The sequence below is a fragment of the Nerophis lumbriciformis genome, linkage group LG20, assembly GCF_033978685.3.
Source record: "Nerophis lumbriciformis linkage group LG20, RoL_Nlum_v2.1, whole genome shotgun sequence".
In the NCBI taxonomy this organism is placed as follows: Eukaryota; Metazoa; Chordata; class Actinopteri; order Syngnathiformes; family Syngnathidae; genus Nerophis; species Nerophis lumbriciformis.
The window spans coordinates 22,322,501-22,345,335 of NC_084567.2; the positions used below are offsets into that span (position 1 = coordinate 22,322,501).

At 36.7% G+C, this 22,835-nt stretch overlaps 2 protein-coding genes and 1 long non-coding RNA gene across 4 annotated transcripts in view; 1 reads left to right on the forward strand and 2 right to left on the reverse strand.

Moving 5' to 3' along the window:
• The window catches only part of dennd1a (DENN/MADD domain containing 1A), a 129,285-nt gene extending 126,818 nt beyond the window's left edge, over positions 1-2,467 (reverse strand). Inside the window, exon 1 of the mRNA XM_061980586.1 lies at positions 2,325-2,467. Coding sequence (XP_061836570.1) covers positions 2,325-2,341 — 17 coding nt within the window. The 5' untranslated portion in view covers positions 2,342-2,467. The remainder of the gene's footprint in view (positions 1-2,324) is intronic.
• A 1,266-nt stretch (positions 2,468-3,733) lies between these two features.
• Positions 3,734-15,674, reverse strand: psmb7 (proteasome 20S subunit beta 7). Its single transcript, XM_061980588.1, has 9 exons — positions 15,635-15,674; positions 11,964-12,133; positions 9,027-9,120; positions 7,706-7,803; positions 7,436-7,576; positions 6,521-6,636; positions 4,239-4,297; positions 3,989-4,140; positions 3,734-3,914 (listed from the first exon to the last, which is right to left on the reverse strand). The coding sequence occupies exons 2-9, from the start codon at positions 12,023-12,025 to the stop codon at positions 3,803-3,805; spliced, it is 834 nt and encodes a 277-aa protein (XP_061836572.1). The 5' UTR covers positions 12,026-12,133; positions 15,635-15,674; the 3' UTR covers positions 3,734-3,802.
• A 1,003-nt stretch (positions 15,675-16,677) lies between these two features.
• LOC133619790 (uncharacterized) lies at positions 16,678-21,363 on the forward strand. 2 transcript variants are annotated; one of them, XR_009817462.2, is made up of 8 exons: positions 16,678-16,825; positions 17,315-17,400; positions 17,500-17,720; positions 18,202-18,375; positions 18,760-18,834; positions 19,229-19,343; positions 20,093-20,283; positions 21,167-21,363. It is a non-coding gene; the product is annotated as an uncharacterized lncRNA (long non-coding RNA). The 2 variants fall into 2 exon arrangements; XR_009817461.2 differs by lacking the exon at positions 16,678-16,825 and having other exon boundaries at positions 16,974-17,400.
• The last annotated feature ends 1,472 nt before the right edge of the window (positions 21,364-22,835 follow it).

The window sequence follows — 22,835 nt, forward strand, 5'->3', positions numbered from 1 at the left end:
CAGTGCAAGACATGAAAACCTGCATAGAGTTTGCCGAAATACACATGAAGGACTCCCAGACTTTGAGAAAGTAAATTCTCTGGTTTGATAAGACCAAGATTGAACTTTTTGGCGTTAATTCTAAGCTGTATGTGTGGAGAAAACCAGGCACTGCTCATCACCTGCCCAATACAATCCCAACAGTGAAACATGGTAGTGGCAGCATCATGCAATGGGGGTGTTCTTTAGCTGCAGGGACAGGACGACTGGTTGCAATTGAAGGAATGATGAATGCGGCCAAGTACACAGATATCCAAGAAGAAAACCTCTTCCAGAGTGCTCAGGACCTTAGACTCGGCTGAAGGTTCACCTTCCATCAAGACAATGACCCTAAGCACACAGCTAAAATTACAAAGGAGTGCTTCGGAACAACTCTTTGACCATTCTTGACTGGCCCAACCAGAGCCCTGACATAAACCCTTTGAGGAGGGTGGCAGGAATCATCTCTGGAGAAACCTGAAAATGGCTGTCCACCAATGTTCACCATCCAACCTGACAGAACTGTAGAGAATCAGCAACATGAATGGCTAAGGACCCCCAAATCCAGGTGTGAAGAAGGTGTTGCATCATTCCCAAAAAGACTCATGGTGGTACTTGCTCAAAAGGGTGCTTCTGATCAAAGGGTCTGAATACTTATGACCATGTGATATTTCAGTATTTATTTTTTAATCAATTTGCAAAAAAAATCGACATTTTTGTTTTTTCTGTCAAGATGGGGTACTTAGTGTAAATTAATGAGAAATAAAATTGACTTTTTGATTTTAGCAAATGGTTGCACTGAAACAAAGAGTGAAACATTTAAAAGGGTCTGAATACATTCCGTACCCACTGTGTGTATGCCTGTATGACAGACACTGTTATATTACCAAATAGGATACACATTATATGACAGCTGTTTATTAAATATATAATATACATGGCAAATGTGTTTTCAAACAGAATAAATACCGGACCGTGTTTTTTTTTTTTTTAAACATGATACCAATGTGACAGTTTTTTAATAGGATCTAGATGACAGTGTGTTGTTTTTTAAATACAATGACAGTTGTGTTTTTTAATTAAATAAATATATGACAGGGTGTTGTGGTTTCTAAATATTATACAAATATGATAGTTGTTTATTAATTATGATATATGACAGTGTGTGTTACATATGATGCAAATATGACAGTCGTGTTTTTAAATAGGATAAATACACGACACACTGTCAAGTATTTATTGTATTTAAAAACATGACTGTCATTTTTTTAATTAATAGTTTTTAAATATGATACAAATATGACAGTTCTGTTTATAAATAGGGTAAATATATGAGTTTTGTGTTTTAATATTATTCAAGTATGAAAAAAGTGGGTTCAAGTGAATTATATTTATATAACGTTTTTCTCTAGTGACTCAAAGTGCTTTACATAGTGAAACCCATTGTCTACAAATTTAAGTTACATTTAAACCAGTGTGGGTGTCACTGGGAGCAGGTGGGTAAAGTGTCTTGCCCAAGGTCACAAAATGATAAATATCGTGACAGTGTTGTTTTAAAATAATTGATGTAAATATGACAGTGCGTTGTTTTTCAAATATGATATAAATTATATGACAATTGTTTATTGAATAGAATGTATGACATTTGTTTTTACTTTTTTAAATACGATATATATAAGTTGTTTGTAAATATGATGTATATAACATAATTTTGTGTTTTTCAAATTTTATATAAATATGTTTGTTTACTAAATATGATCAATATGACCGAGTGTTTTTTGTTTTTTTTGTATTAGTTAAATATTGTATTAGTTAAATATGGCAGTTGTGTTTTTAGATAGGATAAATATATGACAATGTGTTGTGTTTAAAATATGTTGTAAAGATGAGAGTTGAAAGATGTTACACTATAAATATGACAGTTGTTTGTAAAGATGATACAAATATGACAGTGTGTTGAGTGTTTCCATACATCCATTCATTTCTACCGCTTATCCCTCTCGAGGTCGCGGGGTGTTGTGTTTATAAATATGACACATATTTGACAGTGTGTTGATAAGCAAGACGTTCATGCATTTATCAGCATTTTAGTGTACTCCTAAAGCACCTAACATCCTGAAATTAAACGAAATAGCTGATGTTGTGAACGATGTTGTTGTTTTTTGATAATTGTTTGAGGTATTGTCCACATTTGTGTCCAAAAGTCAGAAAGTGTACGTAATGCAAGCATTTTGGTCACTTTGAACAAGCTAACGGCAGCACACACGCTAAAGACAGCAGCGCTAGAAGTAGCAAGTTGTTCTTACTTGATTCTGGACTCCATCTTTCCTTACTCAACACTTTGGCTCACAGCAGAAGGGCGATTAGAAAGACGCCATTAGCGGCTATTTGTTTTGAACATGTCACAGAAATGTCCAAATATACAGTTTCGCCATCAAAGACGGCGACAAATATGGTATCTTGGGAGTTGTAGTCCTAATGTAGTGCAGGTAGTCGTACAATGAGCAACAGTCTGAGTTTTGACTACATTTCCCACAGTTCTTAGCAACGCCCGCGCGAGGGTCGCGTGATTTGATAGCGACTTTATTTATGAGGGGGTTTAGTCAAATTTCGTTGTATTATTACAAATTACTCATCTTTTTTTATTTATTTAACAAATAAACAATTCAAAGTCAAATGATGGCGAGTGGAACACAGCAATATACATTTGTGATATTTTAAAAATGATATATTAATTGTTGTAAAATATGTGTAATGTTACAAATGTACTTTTGGATAAAAAAAACAAAAACGTATGTATTTAAAATCATTGTAATAGTGTTATTGAGCGTCTTTTAGTGACAGATACGTCGTCAGGCTTTCCATTGCAATTTTAAGGTAAAACAAAATCCATAGTGATACTTTCCGAGTTTTTTAAAAAGCGAATTAAAAGAATATGGTAAAAAAAAAAAGATGAAATGATCAACAGTACCCCAGCATTGCCAGGTTTCTAACATGTTCTCAGAGTGAAGTGGCCACTGAGCTTCGAGTGTCACCAGCAGGTTGCAACAGTGATACAGAAAGAATGGTAGTCATAAAAACAAACATACCTGTTGACTTTGTCGGAGAACAGAACAAATTGTGTAAAAAGAGTGAAACATTCAACAGTTGAGCATTCAAAAGTTTTGAAAAGTTCAGAATAAGTTCATCTGTAAAGGTTACATCCAAACAAAACTAATTATCTTAAATAAGCTTATTTTTCCGTGGGTTTTCATTTAATCCACATACAAACATAGGTTTTTGTCAATATCAATAAATAAAAAAACTTTTGGAAAATTGTAGATTTAATGTTTGTGATTGGACAGTTCAAACATATTTTTTTGTTAAATTAAACCCTAGTTTAGCATTGTGAAATTTACCTGAAAGCTGAATAACAGCTGTACATAGTTCAAATAAATGCATTAAATGTTTAAACTGATTTTTTTAATTGTCGGGCAGTAAATATTTGCCCTGGTTTTCATAAAAGAATGAAATGTCTTCATTTGTGCAAAAACATAACTACATATACAGTATGAAAACTAATATTTACATTACTTGAAGTAAAGCTTACATATGTCAAATCAGAAACAATCAGTTCTCTTTGGTTATTGATCTCCCTTGCCTTGCACCTATTTCACATGTTTTTAATGTGGTACTTTCACAATACATGTTTATATACACATGTAAATGAAAAAAATGGAGAACATGTGAATTTTATTGAAAAGAAAGCAGTGACATTGCATTTACCAAAATAAATACATTTCTATTAGGAAGTATCCATAGTTTGTACACTTTCCTCCATCACATCCAGGTTGAATGGTGTCACCTGCTTGGTCAGCACAACTGTGGTTCCTCTTTTATACTTGTAGTCACCAGTTCTAAAGACAAAAGACACATTTTTACCTTGCATCGGGATAGCACTAATACAAGTAAAAAATATTCTTGTTCTGACCTGATGCCCTTCTTGTTGGCCTCATCGTGGGGTCGAATGTAGTCCACCTGATCCTTGGTAATAACACACAAATCTATGTTGCTGCCAGAACCCAGATCGTTGAAGATTCCTGCAGCGATAGCATCACGTACAAGCTTCTTGGCGTCCGCTTCCTTTCATCCAATGCATTAAACAACAATTAGTGCCGGAATGAAAAACTAAGTGAATCTTATATGACTGGAATGAATCAAAGTTTTTCTGATGGACTGACTTCCATGTTGGGCTTGTATCGGTCTTCAAACACTGCCATGGCAGCCAGGGATCCAGACCCTAAGAAATGACAGTTGGTAAAAATTGGTAATTGGTAATTTGCCTTAAAAGAACCATTTTCCAGAACACAAATGTCATCCTCTTTTATTTGTTCAGTTAATAAATGTTTCATTTAACACATTTCCTCAGGAGTGAGCAGGTTAAAAAAAAAAAAAAAAAAAAAAGTGACGCTTATGTTAAAAACATTATTAAATGTTCTAAATTCAAAAACATCTTTCCATCACAACAGTAAAAATGGTACTAACAATTATGGAAGAATACAGATTAAACCGAATCGATACCGGTACCAATTTTTGCCACATTGACCATGTACATTCGGTAATATTTACTTAATGATAAAAAAAAATTTTTTTAATTCAACACTTAACACTAAGCTGATAATTGCGCTGTCATGTTGTTGTATCTTGTTTTATTACACTTTAGAGTCTCATTTGCATGTACGCATTATTTCAGTTTGTCCTAGGTGTGTCATAGAAGTCAGGAAGTAGTCTTTGCCACTCAATTGAATGTGCCAGTCATGTCTTGAGGCCTACGAAGTGTTAATACTATATTTGTATTTGTAAACACCAGCTGTTTGAGTGTAACATGCATATTAGTTGTAGTTTTTATAACCAAATTTGGAGATGTTGAAATCGTCATGTAAAATTGCTAATGCTAATTGCTAACATGTCTACGGCGTAGCATTGAGCTTGCAAATTTTGAAAATAGAGCCTCACTTTTAAAAGTTTTCTATCAGGCATTTGTCAACATTAAAAATTGCAACATTACCTCAAGGCAGTCCGCAACGAATGTGCCTGTTTGGTCACCAAGTCCCTATGTCGATGCCCAGTCTGTTACCGGACGAGGCCTCACGTGTGGAAAAAAAAGGTATAGAAATATGCTACCATTTGGTTTTTACATCAATTGGAATTTGGAGAGTACCTATAAAAATACAAAATTCAGTACCCATCCTTAGAAACAAGTCTTGTTCTGTCTTGTCTTTTTGTCATTACATCGAAGGATAAAAATGTGAAAGTTTATAATTACAACACTTCCCTGTCACCGGAGACTTCCTTCAAATACTGTAATCACATATATGGCAAAACAAGTTCAACCCTGATACCCAAACACAAATGGTCACTGTGGGGGATTCTGGTTCTCAGCAGGACTTTCGTTTTTTCTGCCACTTTTGCAGGTCCAAGCAAACAGCACAACTTTTGACAGTATTGTCTTCTAAAGGCAAAACTTTTAAAAAACGCAAAGAAAAAGAAAAGCTTGTTCGATACTATTCTATTTGCTGAAGTCTACCAAGTCAAATTCCTGGTGTGTTAAACATACTTGGCAAATACATCTGATTTTGACTGTCAAGTGTTGACCATTAATTTTAAATGACGGTTACTCCATGTTATGTGAATTGTTCTGAGCTGTGTGTCCTTGTATACCATGTCAGCCTTTCACAATGACAATACAAATATTTGGCGAAAAGAAAAAAAGTGAGTAAAAGTAAAAAAACAACAGTTCCACTCAGGAGTGGTGTCTTACAGTTGAATTAATTAAGACGAAAACTAAAGCTGTGCAAATACTTACAAATACCTTCCATTAGGAGTGTTATATGCTAATGAATGAATATGGATTGAATTTGTTGCGATTGTCTTTTATATCAATAGGTGCCCTATTGGGCAAACCAACTTTTCTTACCTATTGGTAGCTCCTGTTGTGTATTTGTGATCTGCATTTGTCCGGAAAATTTGAAATCAAGCCATGGAGGCATTGCAAAAATATTTATCAAACAATCTTGCCTTCTTTCATATTTCCTCCAAACGACCCGTTTGGATTTTCCCATCTAGAGACATCACTGGTTGGTAAAAAAGTCACCTCTTGTTGTGGAGTAGACTGGGTTGTACATGGACATGCATTCATTGTTGCCATTTCTAATACAAAGTAGCGTATAGTTCAAACTTTTATCTGTCAGCAGACTCCATATGGAAGCGCTAAAAACTACAACATGGCTGGCGGGGAGAAGATGCAGTCAAAGTGGAGCCTTGCAATTAAGACTGCCCACAAAACGGCACATCCGAAAGAGACGGTCAGAAAGCGGCTTGAAAATGTTCTGTAAAAAATAATCTAAGCAAAATTTTGACTAAAGAACCACCATTAAATGGTATGTAGACTACAAGGAAGTGTTTAAATGTAGAACAAATAAAATCACAATACAACCCCTTTAAAACAAAAGAACAAACTGACCCATGGTGACATATGGGAGCTTGTCAGTGGAGCCGTGAGGGTAGATGCTGTAAAGATGAGGACCGTTACAGTCCACTCCACCTAGGACAAGAGCAGCCCCAATGTACCCCTGATACCTGAATCAAAAGATCAACGTTACAAACCTTTGAAATAAATAGAAGTATAATCAATAGGGTGTAACAGTACTAAGGGTGTACCGATACAACTTTTTCAATTCTGATATAATACCGATATTAATCCAAAATAATATCAGCACAAATCTTAGTATATACTTTTATTTTTAAGTGTAGAATGTAAGAAAATGTTTGTTTAAGGTAAAATACTCAGAACAATGGTAAAACACTAACCTTGTGGCATAATTATGCTTTTGAAGTAGAGCGCTAACTTGTTTTTTGTGGAAAACTAGTGGTCACAATAATTTTATAAATTAGGCGCATGACGCCGCAAGATGTATGCGGACACGTTTGTTACTGGATGCTTTCTAATAATTGACTGTATTGATGAATGTGACGTTAGACTGCAATATTGTTCAATTAAGGACACTTATTACACGTGTCTAACTTGGGTTCTATTGTGTTGTGTACAACTGTTGTGTAGCTGCTAGTTTCTCGTAGCCTGTAGCCTACCATGTTTACCTTGTGTAAATTACTTAACTAAAATACAAAGAAAGATCAAAATTGTGAGCTTATTGTGTGCGGTTAACTGGCTGTCAAGCTTTGCAAAGTAAACGGCTTGGCACAACTGCTAGCCAAAGGTGGCCAATGGTTAAGGGGAGGGAAATCTGTACACCTGTGTAGTTTCGTAGTGCAAAACAGATTATGGATGTATCGTTAAAGCCCTAATTTTAATTCTCAATGGTACAAGTTGGGTATGAGTTGCTTGTATTTCTACAATATTTGAGACGATGCAGCGTACCTGAAAAGCATTTGCTTAAACATGCGGTTGGCGGTAGCCACACGAGGCAGTCTGCCTGTGGAGAGGGCATGCAGTTCCAGATTGGAGGAGATAATCTGAGTGGTCATTTCTGTGTCTGCAGCTGTTCCTGCTCCACAACAACTAGACAACACAAGAACAGTCTGAAAACTTTTAAGCTTTCATTCCGGTTTTGGTGAACATTTGAAAAACTAAAGCACGACATTAATTGTTCATTACTTCCTAATGCACACCTTCAACCACTTGACTTACTAGATGTTGGGTGAGATGTAGTGTATCTTGGAGCAATTCTTGTCAGCCACTACCATGCCCTCGGTGGCTCTGGTGTCAGCTCCCAGGATGATCCCATCCTTCACAAAAAATGCCAACAATGTTTCAATTCACAGACCCATGGAACGTTTAATTACTGTATTGACCTGGATATAAAACTACCCTAATGCTGTACAATTACTCAATTTAATCACAATCAAGATTTTGGGCACCACAATTAAATGAGGGCAATTGTCGGCGATATTAACATTTAAAAAGTAGGCCTCGCTTCATATCAAATCAGTAATTTTCACAGCTGCCGTTACACAAAAGCAACAGCAACTTGTCATGAAGCCTGCGAAGCAGCAACCACCCACGCCAAAGGCCATCGTGTATATGCACAGAGCTCCATGCTGGCCTGTCATCTTGTTTCACTTCTGCGACTCCCTCGGCGGGCCCCCAATGAATTCATACACCCCCTGCATCTGCGCATGCGCGTGAATCCAGGGAATGCAGTAATGTATTGACGGACTGTTTCATGCTAGTACAATCATTACACACACACACAAAAAAAAAAAATTTTTGTATTTTGTTATTTAATGTACATGTTTCACATTACAATCACACGTAAGATTACCGGTAGGTCAAACAAGGGTGTCAAAATGATGACGCACGTGAACCCCATTGAAGTTGGCTGTTTTATTTTTGCCAAGAGAAAAAATATCAATACTGAATAAATACGTCTGAAAGCATTATTTAATTTGAAAAAAATAAAATATTAAAAACAATCATTAACAAAAACACAAAAATGTGTCTTTAAAATATCAAAATAGATTATTTAGTCATTTTATTAGGCCATTTCATTATAAAACTTCACCCCCTTTAAAAAATGTAATGCCCGCTCGTTAAATGTTTTTTGCAGCCGGGTCTGACTGCTAGCGAGTTAGTGAGACACCAGATGTTTTGGTTAGATCTCACAGGATCCATTGTGATATCCACCATGCCAGTACTTCTCAAACTGTCGTGAGAGGTAGGTATTTCATTTAGTATCCGTATAAAAATGCACATTTCAGTATATCATTGCCATTATTTTTCTGTTTTGAGAGCCACACAGACTGAGCATTCGGTAGGAAAAAATTATGTCCCCCTAGTGTAGGCATGACAGAAAAAAAATTAACCACTGGCCTACACCAACTCGCGAAGGGGACCTAAAGCGTAACAATAATCAGAGAAAACGCTCATATCCCCAAAAAATGGTGAGCTGATGCACATGTGATTGAGGTATCACTGTATTGTAATTTTGCTTTAAGATTGTTTCACTCACCTTGAACACAATGCCACAAATTGTAGTTCCAGTCTTACGAGGAGCAGGCAAACTACAACCCAATTCCTTCGCTTTATCATCAAGGAATGCATTTCTGCAAAAACAAAAAACACTATAAAATATGAAAGTATACATGTTTACACAATTATATACTTCTGCAGTTTTCTTTGGTGCACAACACACAATAGATGTTTTGTGCATTCCTTTTCTCCTTCAGCAACCGAACGGCATGTTATGCTTTGATTGGTAATGTGGATTTTAAAAAATTCTGTTTTATACATACTTTTGCTTTGAAAGCCAACCCCTCTGCTTTAACACTGATTTTCACAGGATACGGAACAACAGTAAAACCTGACCGCCACGTTACGGCACCACCATCTGTCATCCGGCAAACCCCACTGCAGTTCTGTTGCGGCTGTGCTGTGCAACAAAATAGCGCAGACTTTCACAAGACCTTGCAATCCGCGCATAATAATGTGATAAGGTAAACACTGTGCAATGTCTCGATCTTAGCTGTCCATCAATACCCACAGGCATTGAACGAACTGCAGTCAGGGCGAGACCCCTATGAGGACAACAAGCATGCATATGAACTTCCTTGGGAAATTCTCTTGCAGTTTGTGCAGAAACTATTTGGTTATCCAAATCAATTGTCTGGGTGGCTGGTCTCAGACGATCATGGAGGTGCACCTGCTGGATGTGGAGGTTCTGGGCTGGTGTGGTTACACGTGGTCTACAGCTGTGAGGCCAGTTGGTTGTACTGCCAATTTCTCTGAAACTCCTTGGGAGATGGGTTATGGTAAAGAAATTAACATTCAATTAATGGGCAACAGCTCTGGTGGACATTCCTGCAGTCAGCATGCGACCTCAAAACTTGCGACATTGTGGCATTGTGCTGTGTGATAAAACTGCACATTTAAGGGTGGCCGTTTATTGTAGGCAGCCTAAGGCACACCTGTGCAATAATTATGGTGTTTAATCAGCATCTTGATATACCACACCTGTGAGGTGAGATGGATGATTATATGATTATGCTCACTAATAAAGATTTAGACAGATTTCTGAACAATATTTGAGAGGAATAGGCCTTTTGTGTATATTGAAGAAGTTTTAGATCTTTGAGTTCAACTCATGTAAAATGGAAGCAAAAACCAAAGTGTTGCGTTAATACATGTAAAATGGAAGCAAAAACCAAAGTTTTGCGTTAATATTTTTGTTCAGTGTATGCAGTTTGAGTCTGCTCTTTTGTCAAGTTAAAATGTAGTGTCTGCGTGACAGCCGCAACAATCTAAACCTGATATGATCAGACGCGCAGACATGTTCCTGTCACTGCCAGATCTGTTTGCGCATGCGTCAAAAGTCAGCAACTTCTGTTCCATACTTGACAGCGTTTTTCTTCCTAAATATATGTGTAGAGTTTGTATGTTCTCCCCGTGACTGCGTGGGTTCCCTGCAGGTACTTCGGCTTCCTCTCACTTCCAAAGACATGCAGCTGGAGATAGGTTGATTGTCAACACTAAATTGACCCTAGTGTGTGAATGTGAGTGTGAATGTTGTCTGTCTATCTGTGTTGGCCCTGCGATGAGGTGGCGACTTGTCCAGGGTGTACACCGCCTTCCGCCCGAATGCAGCTGAGATAAGCTCTAACACCCGGTATAGCGGGCGGTATAGCTCGGTTGGTAGAGCGGCCGTGCCAACAACTTGAGGGTTCCAGGTTCGATCCCCGCTTCCACCATCCTTGTCACTGCCGTAGTGTCCTTGGGCAAGACACTTTACCCACCTGCTCCCAGTGCCACCTGCTCCCAGTGCCACCCACACTGGTTTAAATGTAACTTAGATATTGGGTTTCACTATGTAAAGCGCTTTGAGTCACAAGAGAAAAAGCATTATATAAATATAATTCACTTCACTTCACCCCCCGCGACACCGAACGGGATAAGCGGTAGAAAATGGATGGGTATTTGCGTAATTATGTTGATTTTTTTTTATTTTTAAAACAACCGTTCGCAAAGTATCAACTGATAATCTCAAATGACAACTACACTTTAAAATTAAGATGTCTTTTGTTCATCCACATCGTTCATTATTACAATTTGAAGCAACCATTTTTATCTTTGCTTTGACTCTGGGTGACATTTGTCATTAGTGGTTCCACTGCCTTAAGTAAATAAGCTTGCATTTCCCACCAATAATTTCAAATGGTCAATTCGTCGAACATGAGTTTGGCTATCCCAATACTTTGAATGCACATTTGTTACTTTTGTAATACTTCTTAGCAAGGCAAGAAGTCATGTTTGGGCATGCGTGTTGCAAAAGTGGCGTATGCACAAACTCTTGGGTGGATGAATAAAACGGGTAGTGACTGTTAAACTTAAGTGTTTATTCATTGAAATTAAAGGAAGACGAATTAGTCATTTATTTTATGTTCTGCTATATATATATATATATATATATATATATATATATATATATAAGTTATGTTGCAATTGTAAAGTTGCATAGTGGTCAGTTCATATTAAATACTGAATCATTCATGAAGACATATACTTAACATTGTTCTGTCCGTTATCATTTATTCATTTCTGTGTGTATTAGCATTTCCTAGACAATATGATACTACAACGTGACTGGCGGCGGTTCCCTCGACTGGCTTCTGCACGACCAGCGTGGTTTCGGTTTTAATTTGAATGTTTTAATAGATTTACGCAACACAATACCAGTGTTGTATTACTGAATACAAACGTGAAAGGTGGTGTTGAGAACGCTCTACTTGTTGTTTAGCATCAAAGCTAATACAATTGGAAAGCGAAACAGCTGAGTCATTGCCTTAAAACAAAGTCTACGTGCTAGCAAAAACATGGCAAAGGCCACATAGTGAATGATTCAGTGACCAACATTACTTTAAACATACTTCCATTCTCTCCCAATAATGTTTACCTTTTACAGTTGTCAAAACTGAAACCGCCGAGGGTTGGACGACTTGCAGTCAACGACGCCATCTTCTTGATGATGGTAACCTTCTTCTTCTTCTTCTTCTTCTTCTGCTTCTTCCTTTTCCTCTTCTTCAATAGACGGATGGAACGTTTTGGGTGTATTACCGCCACCCTCTGGTAAGGAGAGTAAACATTTATATTTGTTTCTTGTTTGACGCCTTTTTTCCTTTTGCTCTTTTAGTAACTCTGACTTTGACATGAGGACATTTACCGTCAATAATAAAAAAATGTGAATGTGAATGTAAATGATTGAATACCATGTTTACATTGTTTAAGGGTTTTTTGCTTTTTTAATTACACTGACATGAGGACATTTATTATGTCAGTAACACCAATCAAATAATAATATAACTTAATAGTCATATGAATGACTATTAAAATAAATAAATAAATAAATAATGAAAAATAAAAATAATATTTAAGGTCTGTTTGCCCTGATATTAACTTGGATTTTGACGACTTGGCCAGGGTGTACCCTGCCTTCCGCCCGATTGTAGCTGAGATAGGCTCCAGCGCCCCCCGCGACCCCAAAGGGAATAAGCGGTAGAAAATGGATGGATGGAAAAATAATATTTAAGGTCTGTTTGCCCTGATATTAACTTGGATTTTGACGACTTGGCCAGGGTGTACCCTGCCTTTTGTCCAAGTGCATCTGGGATAGGTTCCGGCCCCCTGCAACCCTGAGAGCGACAAGTGGTAGTAAATGGATGGACATTTATGTAAACAATATAAAATATAATAAATATAAATGTAATAAAAGTATGAACATAACTGAGTATTAATGTTAAATTGGAAATAATATTTGTCTTTTGCTCTTTCAGTAACTTTTACGTAATTATTCTTTTTTTAGCCGTTTAGTTTCACAATTATTCACTTTTACAAAATAAGTCCCTGATAACAAAACATATTTGAAGGGTTTAATATTTAATATAATTCTAAACTCTTTTGATGCCCTTCTCAAAACCATAACTGCTTTATTTTTGTAAAACTTATTTTGTTTTTCTGCTACCAGAATCGTTTTCAATACAGGTGTGGTAATGGGCTGGTTTAGATTAAATCAATTGACTTACGTTAAGAATAACTCTATTTACAGTTATACAATTATATTATGCAGCAGCAGTTTGTATAGTGCAGCCCAGGGGTCATTTTCGGCCCAGAGTTTGTTTTTCATTGGTTCCGCATATATATATATATATATATATATATATATATATATATATATATATATATATATATATACTGTACCGGTATATATATATATATCCATCCATCCATCCATTTTCTACCGCTTATTCCCTTTTGGGGTCGCGGGGGGTGCTGGAGCCTATCTCAGCTACAATCGGGCGGAAGGCGGAGTACACCTTGGACAAGTCGCCACCTCATCGCAGGGCCAACACAGATAGACAGACAACATTCACACTCACATCCACACACTAGGGCCAATTTAGTGTTGCCAATCAACTTATCCCCAGGTGCATGTCTTTGGAGGTGGGAGGAAGCCGGAGTACCCGGAGGGAACCCACGCAGTCACGGGGAGAACATGCAAACTCCACACAGAAAGATCCCGAGCCCGGGATTGAATCCAAGACTACTCAGGACCTTCGTATTGTGAGGCAGATGCAATATATATATATATATATATATATATATATATATATATATATATATATATATATATATATATATATATATTAACAATTACGTAAAAGTTACTGAATGTGAAATATGCTAAATATATATATATATATATATATATATATATATATATATATATATATATATATATATATATATATAGCATATTTCACATACATGTATGGACTGCAACGATTAAATTGTCGCCGGCAATTATATTTGTCGACAATAGTCATGGCGTCAATACTCATGTTTTTCTGGGTGGAAGTGGGTCTGCATAGCCACTCGCAAAAACATCGCCAGTGATAACATGTGAAGTGTAGGAACATTTCCTTATTCTTGTTAAAAACATGAATTCCTTGCTCGTTTTGCAAAGCGGACCTTGTCTTTATGTCAGTAATTCTGTGATACACAAGCATTTAAAGCGGAAGGATGATATCGGACATCTGGAGGGAGGATGCATCTCAGCCTCGGTAAGTGTTACCTTATGCCTTGCTAGTTAGCGAACAAGTGTGAGACGAAGTTGTGTGAAAAATTACTTTTTAACTATCATGTTAGACCGGGGGTCAGCATCCCACGGCTCTAGAGCCACATGTGGCTCATTCGAGCTTTTTCAAAAATGTTCGGAAATAGAACAAAAATTGAGTGAAAAATATATTTTTTTATTGTAATATGGTTTCTGTAGGACAAACACGACACAAACATTCCTAAATGTTAGAAAGCCCACAGTTTAATATGTTTGTCTTTATGCTTCATTGGTGAGAGTACTTGGCGAGCGCCGTTTTGTCCTACTAATTTCAGCGGCTCTTGAACTCAACATTGTGTGGACTGTGACTCAACAGTTTGTTTACATGTATAACTTTCTCCGATGCTGCCACAGAAAGACCAGTTTTATACCACTCCTTCTTTGTCTTTCTTTGTCCACCAACGGTTTTATTCTGTGCGTAAATGCACAAAGGTGAGCTTTTTGATGTTATTAAATTGTTAGAGTGCTAATCAGGCATATTTGGTCACTGCATGACTGCAGGTTAATTGATGCTAACATGCTATTAAGCCTAGCTGTATGTACATATTGCATCATTATGCCTCGTTTGTAGGTAGATTTGAGCTCATTTAATTTCCTATATGTTGCAGGTCCCAAGTAGCCAGGACAAGCAGTCAGATAATAACGTCCTGTTATACAGGAGGAAATAAGCACACAGAACGTTTCAGTTGGTCACAGACTGGTCGCTCTCGTCAGAATTTATTAACAGAATTTACAAATCCACAATTCACTTAATTTCCCATATATTTTGTCACTTTGTATTATCATGTCAATGTCTTTTACTTTATCTTCACCTCTATTTTCATCAAAACACTCAATAAACTATCATTAAACTGTTACTGTATCACTGGAGTTATAATTACCATAACAATACTGTATGCCTTTGCCATATATTTTCACATATCCACATCATCACTCCAAAACATACAATATAGTGCTCAATTAGACATTATTTCACTGTCTTGTCTTTCTCAGGAATATTCACCTTTAACTTAATGCACAATTTAGCAACATTCATTTAAATACTTTACTTTTCTTCATATTCTTCTTCTTATATAGCAGCTTTAAGTTACTGTACTTGAAATGTTCATTGACCATTCCTGAGAGCTTAACTTATATAACCATGTCTAAACATAACAAAGTAGCATGTAAAACCTATTTCAGAACACACACATTATACAAATATACATATGAAATCAATAAGAAAACAGGAGCTCTAATTTGGGAGTCTGAATTAGGATCAAAAGTTCCTATATAAACATTGCGCACTCACGTCGCCATTTTGTATTGATTAATACAGCTGTGCACCGGATTCATTCACAAATACAAACTACAACTCACAAACACTTTAGAGTTAGGCTCCACCATCAGAATGTGTACTTAAACTTAGAAAAAAACATGGATATTATTCAGTGAGTTGTTTTACCAAAACTAACCTGTTATACAGGAGGAAATAAGCACACAGAACGTTTCAGTTGGTCACAGACTGGTCGCTCTCGTCAGAATGACAAGACACTTCCGGTCTGTAGGTGATCGCATTCAATTGGGAAGAAACGCCCTGCTGCCCCCTACTGACCAATGTGAATATTGATGAATGTGGAATGACAGCTCCAAAAACGAATTCAAACCATAAAATAAAATAAATATATCAACACAAAAATGTGACACATTATGGGTGGGTCACATATACTTACATTAATTTATATTTGCATGTCTCATGACATATTATCCCTGCAAAAAATGTTCTATAGAATCTCTATAGAAATATATAGAACGCTATAGAATTTCGTCGGAATTTCTTTAGAACTGAAGATTCTATAGAATATGTATTCAAAATTCTATAGAAATTCTATAGACATCAGCTTCATGTGCTGGAAGGTCTTTTCACTGTTCTATAGAGCTGGGAATTCTATAGAATATCCTATAGAAATTCTATAGACATTACATTATCTGATGAAAAGTCCATAGATTGTTCTATAGAACTGGGCATTCTATAGAATGTCTAACAGAAATTCTATAGACATTACTTTATCTGCTGAAAGGTCTATAGATTGTTCTATAGAACTGGGCATTCTATAGAATGTCTAACAGAAATTCTATAGACATTATCCTTTATCTGCTGAAAGTTCTATAGATTGTTCCATGGAATAAAATTCTATAAAATGGCAGCAGCGCTATCACCATAGCATTGATTAATCTCATTAAGTTGATTCACCAGACTTGAGCTTGTTTTTTGAACAATGCAGGATGTCTCCCTCAATTATGAAAATGTTAATTTTGTATCATTTAAAATTGTGAGGTGTCATTTCAAGGCGGACACCCAGAATTCGGCAGACTTTATTTTTAAAAGTATATTTATTCCAATAAATCAATTTATTTTTATTTTTAGAGTTTTTGAGTTATCTATAAGTAAAAAGTGTGAATATTTTCGTAACTTACTTTTTTATGTGATAAAATTAATTTTATTGGACTTCCAACATAAATTGATTTAGCAAAACTCAGTTCAAAGGTTTAAATCAGACCTAAAACGTCAGGACCCGCCCACGTACCTGCATGCAGCTGTGGAAGAACAAGCCCAGACACGTTTCTTCACGGAGCCCAATAGGAAAACACTTTACCGAACTCATGTAAGTAACAATTTATATTGTTAAAAGTCAGTATTTGCCAGGATTTAAATGTATACATTTTCAAAAGCATGGTTCAATGTTATATTTAGTTTACTACTTTTCCCGCCGTAACATTACAAACCCCCCCCCCCCCCCCACCCCCCCAAACACGATAGATAGAACTGCTCTCGTTTTGTTATAAAATAACAAAACTGTTTTAAGGCTGCAATCACAACCAAATTCATGTATAGTTGGTAATAATCGCGTTGTATCAATGTTTCTCATATCCGACACTAATAAGTGCGAATATGTTTCAAATCAACTTTTTTTTTTAAATTATTTATTTTTCCCCTTCGCGCTTGCCGTAGTTGCAAAGCAGATTTCGCGGGCAGTTTGAGTTGGTGATGGCGGCCACAACGTCCATGTTGACTTCACTCGCTCTTTCTAAGCTGCCCAAGTCACGTCGGAGTTCATTGACGGTAACTTTGTTGGCTTAAACATCACATTTAGGTTTAGGGTCTTCTAGGCGCGATGCGAGACGTCACAAGCGGGCTAACGTTGAGCCAAACAGCAGCTTCGAGGCACGGGCGGAAATGGTGAGCTAGCAAAACTAGCCTCATTTATTATTATTATTATAATTATTATTATTATCATCCCTCCATTGTTTGTAACGTCAGGCTTGTGTGATCACACAGAGAAGGAGTTTGGCCCCCAGTCAGGTCGCCAAACGGAAGCAAGGGGAGGATGATCATCGAGACGAAATATAGTATATTAACCACGAGCGGTTCTCGAGAGAAGATGAATGGAGAAAATTGGGACAGTGATGAAGAAGTCCAAGTTCCATGGCCACTCAACAAAGCAGGAGGAAGGAAGCAGTCACAAACCAAATACGTGGCAAGAATTCTGAGATTTGGTGGTAATTAATAAACAGTTGAAAACTTTTCAATTCAATTCAGTAAAAAGTATACGTTTTACCAGAAGTACATATAAATATAGATATATTTAATATAGATATATTTAATGTACTTCTGATTTTACACCTTGAACTTTCGACTTTGTTTATGTAAAGTTAAATTTAATTAATATAATTTTTTTTCTTCCATGATTGATAGTAATTTCTCATCAGTGCAGCCCTGGTATACTGAATGTTTCAATCTGCAATGCTGAGGTGATTGTCATGATAGTACAGACTTAACCTTGACAATTTTTTAATATGGCTGTAAGCCTGTAAATAAGGGAAAGTAAGGTGAAATTTGTTTCTCGCTGAGGTGAATTTCTGAATCATCAGAACTGTAGGTATACCAAAGTAATTTAGTGATAACAATCTGCTGCTGAAATGTATGACTAACTGTACAGTTTAATTTAGCTTAATGTGGCACATATTTGTTTTTACACAGAAGACACGTGAACTGACGCCATATTTGAAAGCCGCTCAGGATGGCAAGGATGTACCCCTTACTGGTGATTTGGAATATGGCAGAGGCAAGAGAAACAAACAGCCAAAGTCTTGGTCATCAGACAGTGAGAGCAAGGATGAAAGTGTTGAGGAGACTCTATCTGACAGACAGCAGGTACTTTTATTTCAGTGGTGTCGTCGCGATATGACCGAAATAGTGTTGAAAGCGACGTTAAACGTTAATTCACTCACTCACTATTTCAGTGGTGTTTCAACTGTGTGAGGTTTTGTAGGATTCAATCCCATACTTTTGAAGTACCTTGTCAGTTTTTCTTTATCATAAAAGTTAATCAAATCATGTTTCATTGTAGGCTTTAAAGTTATTGAATATTTTGATTCAATTCGACCAACTCAGACAGAATAATATTCAAGACAAATTGAGGTGTTGACAGACTTTCTGCATGTACTCGAAAATCTATCATTTCTGCAAACATATTTCTTCACTTCAATGGCATATAAAAGAACTGAACACGTTTTCTTGTTAATCTTGATTTTTCAGAAGAAAAAGAGGAAAGTAAGCCGTACAGCTGTGGGATATGATGCTCGGGCACAATTGAAGGCCCAACTTGCTGCTGTGAGTACATGAATAGAATAGAATAGGATTTTATTGGTTAATCAAAGCACCCTCTCGAGGCAAACAATCACAAGTGCCTAGCATTCATTTGAAATCGAGGACGTAAAAATTGCATCCCTGGCAACTGGTTTAAAACACAAGTTTATACTTTTACTTATATGAAAATAACACTACAAATACCTGATGAACAGTGCCTACTGTGTGAATGGCTTACTGCTACATGTACATGTAGCATATTCAAATTAATGTGCCTACAAGGTTGCTTATACATGTAAAACTTATATGGTGCTGTCAGGGCCGTATCCAGGACAAATTGCTTCCGGAAAACATATGAGCGCCCAAATTAATCATAATACAAATTATTTCATTTGATTTACTATTTTGACATTTTCAGCTGGGAAGAACTTCACCGAAAGATACATGTACAGAAATGGAATCCCTGAAGAAGGAAGTCCTCCAGTTGAGAGAGGAAAACAAATCCCTTTGAGATGCATTGAGGGTTGTTGAAGGTAGGTTTTCTTATTCTAGAAGTATGTTATTGTAATTATCATAGGTTGATGGAAAATATGCTTACATGTCGATGTATGAAATAACTTTCTTATTACTGTATTTTCATCTAACTTTGGCCTACGGGTATTGTCGTCATGTACGGCTGTCCATCCGTCACCGCAATATTTACAGAATCGTTTCATGTACGGAAACCAAACTTGTTACATCTATTTATCTTAGTGTAACAAGAAGCCTATCGAAAATGAGTCGTCTCGGACAATATTTTCCAGAGTTATGCCCCTTTTTTCCAATAAAAATCCATTTATGATTTGGGATAATTTCAGAACTGTTGCATATACAACATCCTAAGTTGTGATGTCCTCCCCTCTAAATAAGGGGAGGACATATGGTACTTGTTTGTTTGTCTGTCTGTCCGTCCGTTTTTGTGTGTTTCTCTTATATTAGCAAGAGTTACGTCCCTTCCTTCTTGATATTTTGTCTCAGCTGGATATCTGATTAATACTTGACCGACAAATATTAAATCTTCGCGTGGTCAGGATGAATTAATATATATGGTTATATATATTTTTCATCTTTGATTGCTTCCTTACCATGTTTCCCTTGACTTGAACAAGATTCCTATCAAAATACCCTTACATTATGATAGCTGGGGTTAGAGCCGAGCGGTTTGGATATCGCCAGCTTCATGTTATTAATGTATTTTTTTTTTTATTGTGTCTGCATCACAATGTACTTTTTTCTATTAAAGGACTTCCTGGCCTGCTAATGAAGATGGACGACTTATCACGTCAGGCAACAATACTATCAGCTCGACGTCCTGCTGTCGCTCTGCCAGAGAGGAGCTGGCCAACAGCAGCTTGACAGGAAAAAAATCCAATGCTTTTAAGGATAAGCATGAGAAACCAAAACTGGATGACAAGAAAGTGTCTGCTATTATTGGTGAGTATAAGTTAAATCAATCTGATTAAAACCATATCCACATCAGGGAAGTGGACCTGACCCTTTTCCTATCTCCAAGTCGTTCCGTGATCGTTTGGCATGAAGTATAGATATCCATAGCTTCCAGTCTGCTTGGTCCATGAATTGACTGCGAGATGTTCGTTTTGACAGATTTATAGGCATGGGTGGTCACATTAGCTTTGATCTCGTCGGAAACCAACATCAAGTGACAAAGCAAAAACCGCAGCGCACGGATATCTACACCTTTTTCTCGTTTGATATCTTATATCGGCATTCTCCGCCTTACTATTTAACAACTAGCGTCGGGAATTTCCGTGAGTTCTGCTGCAAGTTGAGAAGTGAACGACTTTTAGATAGGGAATGTGTCAGATCCCCTTCCCGATGTGGATATGGTTTCAATCAGATTGAAGTTAAATATTTTTATTAGAATTCTATTAATGCACTTTCGTGATTGTTCGAACGCCATTGGGGACACCCATCAAGTACACAACAAGATTCACAAGAAAGTGAAATCCTGAAAATAATTTGAAAAATATTTCACACACTGAATGGATTTTCTATATAGCTAATGAATAGTGTACATGCACTGTCAGAATTTGATACAGATTTGTTGCAGTTCGTAAAGCCTGGCATGATTGCACCACATATGATTTTGTGTGCGTCAAGCAGTGCAAGTGCCTTACAGCATAGAAACGCGTGATATGCAATGTATGCAGTGTGTTGACTATCCATTGCATTGATTAAATGATAGACATCACTCTCTTTATCGAGCTGAAAAATGCCATAGTGTAACTCATTGCATGACAGCTAGTGTCTTGGTGTCTGCAGACACTAATTCTGGTATATTTTATTGATCTTTCAGATTTTGTGAAGAAGCTCCATCCCTCAAGTGAAGCAAATGTGATAAAGAAAATCATTGGAGTGAAACTGAACATTGCGCAGAAAATGGGAAAAAAAGAAGGCCTCAGAAACAAATTCTGCTGGACGTCTAGCCGTCTCTAACAGTCGGGGAAGCGCGGTGATCATGTTGATTTATGCTGCTGACATTTATTTATTACGTCAAGATTTGAGTTACATGTATATAATAAATACAAGTCAACATTCATTCAACTGCAATATTTGTCTTTCTCCATTGCCAGTGTTAGACCACAGATTTTGTAGAATGCCTGCCCAATCATTTCTACATCATTCTGAACCGTATTCCACAGAAAGCCATTCCATAGGAGCCTGTTCTATAGAACTACTCTTTAGAACTTTCTTCTATAGCACTATTCTTTAGAGGAGATCTATAGAACCATTCTTTAGAACCCTGTTCTATAGAACCATTCTTTAGAACCATGTTCTATAGAACCATTCTTTAGAACCCTGTTCTATAGAACCATTCTTTAGAACCCTGTTCTATAGAACCATTCTTTAGAATCCTGTTCTATAGAACTTCGGTCCTAAAGTTCATTAGAAATTCTATAGAGATATTCTTTAGAAATTCTATAGAACTTCGGTCCTAAAGTTCATTAGAAATTCTATAGAGATATTCTTTAGAAATTCTATAGAACATTTTTTGCAGGGATTATCTGTATGTAATATTGGCTGCATTTCTGATAGTGTTAGTGTGCCATGTTCCAGACCACAGCAAACGTTACCACTTGCAAAGGTTGTAATAAATCCATTAGAAGAAGACAGCCTGCCGTTTCCTGTAACTTAGACACCTCTATACCTTTGGCCATTCTAAGACAGTAATTTCCAGGAGTTATCTCACCCTCTGAGAAGTTTAACTAATGTTTTCTAATGTTGTAAAAATGTGTAGAATAAATATTACATTTCAACATTTTTGTCATTGAAGATTTGCGTCAGCCTGCGACACATAGTCATTTTAATAGTAGGCTAATATAGCTAATAAGCCACTTACATCATGTGTTGCAATCATTATAACACTTATATAATTATTTAAATTGTTTGCGGCTCCAGATAGATTACTTTTTTGTATTTTTCGTCCAATATGGTTCTTTCAACATTTTGGGTTGCCGACCCCTGTCATAGACAAAGTCAGCCAGCTAAACCATGTCTACATCAATACAAGTACTTTTTAAAGCAGCATCAATTTGCAATGCCGTAAAACAAAATAACAAACGTGAACCGCGTGCGCACTCGTGTTTTTCCTACGGACGCTGGTCCGCATCGCCACTCGCAAAAACATCGCCAGTGGTAACATGTAAAGTGTGAAAACATTTCCTCTTATTTTTGTTAAAAACATGAATATCTTGCTCATTTTGCAAAGCAGACCTTGTTATTATGTCAGTACGTCAGTAGCACATGGACACATTTAATCGGATTAAAAACCTAACCGGAATAAAAATGCTTCATGTAAACACGCCATTCGGAATATTCTGACCTGAACACACTTTCGGATCAAAATTTCATTCCAATCGAGACGGGTGGTTCATGCCGAAATTAATTTGGATTGGAACGCATGAAAACACATCTTCTGAAATTCAGGTTAAAATGATCCTTACTGTGCATGTCTTTGATGTCAA